Here is a 7,887-nt window from a genome sequence, read left to right as displayed (position 1 = left end):
GACGGCGATAGACTTCATTTATTTATGTAATACGACAACTATAGACAACCACTTGACTACAATTTAAGATTTAATTTTCACGTCCGGCTCGAAGGACCCACGGGTGCGGTGTCCGTAACGTTGTAAACTTGATGATTTATATTGATTCGCCCCGATGTGATTGCGTTTACTTAAATATCGCATATCATGACTTTTTATTTGAATATGTTTATGTTTGTAGGGCATTTATCGAAAGATTATATTTTTTGTATAACTTTTATTTTAAATTTTCCAGCGTGAAGGATATAAAAAGAGATTTTATTTTAAATTATTTGATGAATACTCGTAATCCCGACGTATAATATAAAGTATTAATGATTATTATGTATAATTTAAATAAAAATTGTACTCGATACGCAATGTGCGGCACAGAATTATATTTTAAAAATTCGTGCAAAATTACGCAACTGTGAATCTAAGTATCGTATAGAAGACAACGAGGGACTAGTCAACCGCGACCGACTATATTCTTACCACAAACACACTGAGCGTGGATTCTCTACGTTTTTCCACCAAAACTTGCAACTTGTAACATAGTGGAAAGTGTGTTTAAATTTTACAAGCACTTATTTCCACCAAACGAAATTGGTATATTGGCTATGGCTCCGTAGGTGTGGTGGTGTGGCGGTGTGGGAGCCGCGTGGATCGCCACTTAGTGCGATGTCGTTAGGAGCTAACTAGAGGCCTCGCTCTCGTGTTTGCATACTTTACTATATTTCAATAGCGGCGAAAAATGTTAACAAAACTTCGTTCAAGTCGGTTTGGGCTTATAATGGTACGTTTACACACTTGGCAAGCCTCGACAAGCGAGCCACAAGCACAAGCGTGTGAATGGAGCGTTAGGCTTGGCTTGTGCGAGTATGCAAGAGCTTGTAGCCGACCCGAGCCAGGGTCGGTGACACAGATTAAAGGGAGCAAAGTACAAACTAGCGCACTCGCAAAGTTCGTGAAAGCTTGGAGCTTGTAAACGCTTGGCAAGCCATACGAAGCGTATAAATGTACCATAATAGATTTACTCTTATTAGTGTGAAATTGATACTTGTTGTCATTTATCGCCAAGGGCGGTAGAACCGTCAGTACGTTAAGGAAAGTGCCGTGACAGCAACTGCGATACAAACCACATGCCATAGAGATTTTTTGTCCAGAAGCGATCAAATATTTTGATAGAGTTTTATTTGTTACGTGTGTATGTTTTTGTCTCGAAGGTTGGGTTTTCTCTGTATACAAAGTATTGTTTTCGTGTTTTTGACATGAGTAATTTTAAGTTATTATCTTTCCGTCTCCCGAGCGTCTACCGAAGAAATTGCGACGAGATCTGTCGGTTCATATCAAATAGTACAATTATTAATTACTAGAGAACCTTCAGAGCTGACCACATCACATTAGAATTTGCAAATACTTTTGATCTACGGATATTTTCATATATTATGTTGCTGATTTTATGTTGTGAGTGAGGGAGACGGAACGATCGGGCGTCTTGCTCTCCGCGCGTGTTTCACAAAGTATTTTATTTTTTTAAGTTTTCGTTTTTATCGCGCGCTGAGCGACTGAGCCCTTTACTTAGTTGAGTGGCGGCTATCGAATTATTTTTATTATACTTACGTTATAACATAAATGAGCTGCAGCGTGTCTCCAATTTAAAAAATATACATATTGTGTCACAAATGATAAAACACTAAATTTTAAAAGGTGCGTCTCAATTCGATTGTAAGTGCGGCACGAGTAACAGCTTTCAACTCGATAATAATTGTTTGTTTTTTTTTTGGTCAATTTGACAATTTGACTCGTAGATCGAATTACAAAAATTTAGCTTGTATCTGTATGGCGTATAAACTTAGTAGTAGGAACATATATTTAATGTATATTTTTAGTTTGGAGAAAGCACATCGAATGTTGTGGCGACAGCGATCTTATTCACTTATAAAGGCGGAATAAGTACATGTAAATGTATAGTTTTATTTTGTAAAATTTTACATTTTTATTAATACTCGTAGAGAACAAAAATTTTGAACTCTGGAAACCGAGACACATGGTCAGTTTTTAGCTGACACACGCCCGCAGGCTCGGCGACGTCGCGCTCGTATATGCGCATGCAATATGTATTCGTTTTTTTTTTAATCTTATTCAAACGATTAATGACTATATTTAAAATTGAAGCACAAAACCTAGCAGCTAGTCGTGGAACGTTGCGGGCGTCTGTATTGTGTATATAAATAGTATATGTTATATTAGCGTTCTCACTTTTTGTCGACAGCTCTGTACAAATTGAGTGCGATTGTACCCACAAGTCAACCGCCTCCACTCGACAAGCGAGTGAGAGCGCTGCATAACGGGATAGTGTAATCGAATGTTTATTGAACATTTATAAATTTCAGCTGTATTGATTCTGATGTAAATATACGTATTGTAATGTGTTTGTTGTTTCATTTGTGATACTTATTTTAGTGGTGTATACAATAATACAACGAACGAACTTTGGAAATATTTGAAAAACTAATGCCGACTCTATTATAAATTACAAGCTTTTATGTAGCGATACACAATCGTATATCATTCCAACATACGAGAGCAGGTTACATAGTTATAGGTAGGCTACACAATAGAAAATAAAATTTTCCTAGATACTTCTAAAAGCTTAATAAAATCCAGCCAAACCGAGTAAGGTCCCGTGTCTCCTAGTGGGGTATGATGCAGATGATTTGCATCTATTTCTTTCACTGATCGTTTTTTTTTTTTGACAAGTGGATTATCTGCTTTCTGTATTCTGGCAGATGGACATTTTTTTGTGAATCGATCCCAGGACCACTCGGTTCTTCATTCACTCGTTAACCACTGTACCAACTAGGCAGTCAAACCGAGTAAGTAGGTAGTAGATAAATACGTGGTAAGTTTTGCTAATCGTGATACTATTAATTTAACTCTTACTCTTATAGGTAGAGGAGATACTTCTTGTAGGTAGTATGTATAGACTATAAATTATCTGCATGAGATCAATGACACTAGCATTATATGTTAGTGTAATTTGTCTTTAACCAACATTTAAACCGAAAGCAACAAGTTCTAATTTTATTTCTATCTACCTATGTGATATTTTCAAAGAGAAGCTCTTGCATAAAATTATTAATCTGATTGAAGCATGCGGTGGTGATGTTTTAAATAATTATTTTTTCTGAGTATCATGCGATCCAACCTGTTGAAATAATTAAATAAATAATACAATATATAAATTTATTTATCGATCGAGAACATGATAATATTCTATCTTCATCATCAGCCCCTATATGTTCCCACTGCTAAGACATGTGGCTCCTATGAGGGTTCAGACCATAATCCATCACGCTGGCCAAGTACTGGTTGACTGATGTCACATATCGCTCAACTTTTGATTCTTGGACGTGCCGGTTTCCTCACAATGTTTTCCTTCACCGTTTCAAGCAGTGGTAATGTTGTCCACATGCGCAGATAAATTAAAAATCAATTTATTTCATACACGCTCGCCTGGTCTCGAACTCCCGACTTAACGATTTTCAGTCAAAACGTCCTCACCACTGAGCCACAACTGCTATGTATTTAATGATTTCATATTCTATAATATTATCATTTACGACCGGGTGAAAGTTTGACACGTATTCAAGGGAAGGGAAAATATAAATGGTAATAAAATGATTGAAAATGTGGTCGCGATAAGATTAGCCGCAGACGCGCTCGTTTCGAGTTATCTCGTAAAAGGGGTGTGTGGCGGAAAATTGCGTTAAGGCGGATTACACACGCGCGGGCGAGCGCCGATTGCGGGCGGCGGCAGTGTGTCCGCGCGCGCCATGCAGTACGAGCGCCTCGGCGCGCCCGCCGGCCACGCCGCCTTCCTGCTCGTCTACTTCACCTTCTTCCTCGACAATGTGCTGCTCACTGTGCTCGGTTGGTGCCTTCGTACCCAATTACCTACGCTATATTCATATTTCTTACTTTATGTTTATTTTCATTGGAAGTTGGGAGGCTGGATGTTGGGCCCAAGCGTTTTTTCAGAAATATTCAGTACAACTTTGAAGGATTTTTGTCGTTACTGATCTTTTTCTTATTTTGCAAAACTTTTCTTTGATGCTGCTATCCCAGTTGGTCGTAGCGTGATATTATACTATTATATAGCTAATTGAAACTTCCCTCGATAAAAAGTAGTTCACTCTAGCCTTCTATCCCTAGACTTTGTGCTTAATAATTGTGTCTAATAGTGAGTGTGTATCCTTATACTAATTCCTTAATTTGAGTCTGGACCGTATGTTGTCAGTTCCGATAATCCCGGACTGGGTGCGCGGCGAGTCGCTGGCGCTGTGGGCGGAGCGCGCCGCGCCGCTGGCGCAGCTCCTCAACACCACCGTGCAGCGCATCGCCGACGAGACTGAAGGTACCCTTTGCCTTTGTTTTTAACACGACATAAATATGTATTTCTAGCGAAATTTAATTTAAAATTAGGTAATGCAAAAAGGGCTCTGTCACGAGAGCATATACGGATAATCGTAAAAGTAATTTGCTTAAAAAGAAGGAAGTTAAATGATAAGCGGTACCGGCACGTGACGTAACTTAAGTCTGGCAGGCGAGGGCATCGGCGCGTCGCAGCTGGCGGTGGGCGCGGTGCTGGGCGCGAAGGCGGGCGCGCAGCTGGTGGCGGCTCCGGCGGCGGCCGCGGCCACCGAGCGGCTCGGGCCCGCGCGCTGCCTGCGCCTCGCCACGCTACTGCTCGCGCTCGCCTCGCTAAGTACGTATTATATACCTACGCAGGCTTAACCTTTTTTGGGTATGTAAACGTTTACATGTGTGTTATGAATAATCCGGTCCTTTAATCGATGATCGTGACAATGGATAGACGACTCTTTTAATAATTGACATAATTGTTATATACGGGTGGTTAGCAGTGTGTGTTTTTATGAAAGCGGAAATATATCTTGAACTGCGTTTATCTGGGTGACGTATTTATATAGGGAACTTGTGGATGTTTTTAACGTTGACGTTGAAATATCGTGGTTAATATAATTTGTTAGTTGGGTGTTTGGGCCCACTGCACTGCAAGTTAACAGCTCAGACTGCAATGTATGCTGCCGGCAGCGTTCGCGTGGTGCGGCGCGTGGTGCGGCGGGCGACAGTGCGCCTGGTGCGCGGGCGCTGGGCGCGGCGCGCAGGGCGCGGGCGCGGCGCTGGCGGGCGTGGCCGGCCTGGCGCTCGTGTCGCGCGCGCGCCGCCCCGCCCGCGTCGCCGCGCTGCTCGGCGCGGTTGCGCTTGGTAACTACGCTTTCAATCATAACTAATCGTCGATTGTAATGTCGAGATACATACGCTATTTTTTGTAAGATCCCTATTAAATCGTTTTCTGAATTTCCTTTTCATGTATAACTATGATCAAGTTATCAAAGATTTTTTGTATAAGTACTATTATAGTATTATGTTATCTGTAGTATAGGTTTAGTATCTTTTAGGTTACAAATGTATTGACTCAATTAGTTTTAAGTATTGTCATTCTTAGTTTTTTTTGCTACTTGATGCGTGCGTGTTATCAGTACTTAAAGTAATACTTGACGCGTGCTCGTTATCAATACAAACTTATAGATAAAAGCTCTCGTTCTCGTTGGGAATTGTGTTCCCTGTCCTCCTGCATTACATTAAAAGATATCATAACAAAATAAAATAACTTAAACTTACCAATTTTAACGTTTTTCAACAATTAGATTGAAAAGAAACAAAGTACTGAAACCATAATTTTTTTCAATTTTTGGGTCTTTCTACACTATTAAGAGACATTAATTTTATCTAATAACAGATTATTGTTTTAAAAATGGTATTCAATAAAGGTGTACTTGTGGGCTACCCGTTCGGCGGTGTGGCCTACAAGCTGTGGAGTGAAGCGGCGCCTTTCCAACTCATTGCAGCGGCCTTCGTGGCTAACCTCGGTAAATATTTAGATAATAGATACGATGTGGGAAACATATACGGGTTATGCAAAGATACCTACCTATATTGAATAAACTTTTGATATTCCAACGTATCTCAGCTTGTACCTTCGTACCTACTTATATCAAGAATGCAATGTAGGTGATATTCGCTGTCATTTATAATTTTGTTTAAATTTCAGGAATGCAGTATATATTTTTGAACAAACCAGAATACAACGAGGTAAATTGTACATTTTTTATAAAACTAGTATCACATCAAGAATGACTTGGTTACAGCAGTTATGTCACGGATCTGATTCGCGATTATACTTTTTGGACAATAGATGGAGTAATTAAAAAAAATCAATTTTCTAACTGATCAGGTTCCCTGGCTGATCATATAATCCACAAATCGTCCTCTGGATTCATTTCGAGGCAAAAAAAAGTATTTTAGGACCCGCTAGCTAGCAAGATACCAAATTACAATACCATTGTCAGGAGTACCTTAGAGCATGGTAGTTGCGTATCCTTCGGTAGTACAGTCTCCGTCGTATGTCGTTCATGCGAAAATATTAGAAAGAATTCATTAAGCATTTTCTTATACTTGTGTAAGGAATCCTATTCATAGATGGATGTATGTAGTGGCTGCGTGTGTTCCACGTGCGCAGGTGTGCGAGGCGGACGGCGGGGGGAGTGGGGGCGGCTCGTACCGCAGCAGCTTGCGCGAGGTGTGGGCGGAGCGGCGCGGCGCGGGCGGCGCGGGCGCGGGCGCAGTGTTCGCCGCCACCGCGCTGCTCGCCGCGCTCGAGCCCTGCCTGCCACTCTGGGTCATGGAGCGCTTTCACCCGCAGGTTCTTGCCGACTCTTGTCTGTAGAAAGTGTTTTCCTAATTGGTGGTAAATGTTAAATGATGTAGGTACACAACCTGCCTTTTAAATATAAATAAGGAAAAAAGCTAAGCCCAAAATGATTCCTTCCATTAAACATATTAACTTGTATGATTTCAACCAATCTCTATCTTCTGTTGGTTCGGACTCAGATTTGAGAATAGGTAACGAGTATTATGCTGTAGTCTTTCTTTTATTGAACCTCTATGAACTCCATGTACCAAAAAACAATATCGTCAAATCCGAATAATATCTGCGGATAACATAGAGTATTTATTTTGCAAATTATGAAGCGAAGAAATGGAGCACATACTTAAATGAAAATCACACATTACCACTTATAATGAGAAGGCATTGTTGTGCTTTTCTTGTAATCCATTTGCCTTAGTATACTGTCGCAGGTATCATGTCTGACCTTTATTGATTACGAGAAATTGTTATAGTTTATCTAAGTCTCTGGCGGCAGTTGAGTCCACGGAATTGAATAATATTGTCCAATGTAACATCGTCAGCGCTGGGCTCTGGGAGCGATGTTCGTGCCGGACAGCCTGGGCTACCTGGTGGCGACGAGCGCGCTGCCGGCGTGCGGCGCGGCGCTGGGCGGCGAGCGCGCGGCGCTGGCGGGCGCGGTGGCGGCGGCGCTGGGCGCGCTGCTGCTGCCGGCGGCGCGCTCGCTGACCGCGCTGGCGCTGTGCCAGGCGGCCGTGGGCGGCGGCGTGGGCGCCGTGGACGCCGCGCTGGTGCCCGCGCTGCTGGCGCGCTGCGGCGCCGCGCGGCTGCCGCACCGCGCCGCGCTGCTGCAAGCCGCCGCCAGCGCCGCACTCGCCCTTGGTGACCTACACATTGCTCATATAATTAAATCCTGTTTTCCGTTGCAACACGTTGTCCCTAGTAAGAACTAGTTTTAACAAAACGCCTTTGTTATAGCTTGTTGTAACGAGGGAAAACGCGTTATAAACTGATTTATGAAATGATTTATTTATTTCCATATTTAAACAATACAATCAAATACAATGAAAAGAAATAGTATATGAATAGTTGGC

At 41.9% G+C, this 7,887-nt stretch overlaps 1 protein-coding gene across 1 annotated transcript in view; it reads left to right on the top strand.

Moving 5' to 3' along the window:
* Positions 1-3,561: 3,561 nt before the first annotated feature.
* LOC119836634 (synaptic vesicular amine transporter-like) overlaps positions 3,562-7,887 on the top strand; it is a 6,838-nt gene continuing 2,512 nt past the window's right edge. Inside the window, exons 1-8 of the mRNA XM_038362016.1 lie at positions 3,562-3,954; positions 4,322-4,438; positions 4,628-4,789; positions 5,137-5,310; positions 5,877-5,975; positions 6,158-6,198; positions 6,626-6,808; positions 7,357-7,675. Of these exons, the coding sequence (XP_038217944.1) occupies positions 3,858-3,954; positions 4,322-4,438; positions 4,628-4,789; positions 5,137-5,310; positions 5,877-5,975; positions 6,158-6,198; positions 6,626-6,808; positions 7,357-7,675 (1,192 nt within the window). The 5' untranslated portion in view covers positions 3,562-3,857. The remainder of the gene's footprint in view (positions 3,955-4,321; positions 4,439-4,627; positions 4,790-5,136; positions 5,311-5,876; positions 5,976-6,157; positions 6,199-6,625; positions 6,809-7,356; positions 7,676-7,887) is intronic.

This window comes from Zerene cesonia, chromosome 25, assembly GCF_012273895.1.
Source record: "Zerene cesonia ecotype Mississippi chromosome 25, Zerene_cesonia_1.1, whole genome shotgun sequence".
NCBI lineage: Eukaryota > Metazoa > Arthropoda > Insecta > Lepidoptera > Pieridae > Zerene > Zerene cesonia.
This window is presented reverse-complemented; position numbering and strand designations above follow the sequence as displayed.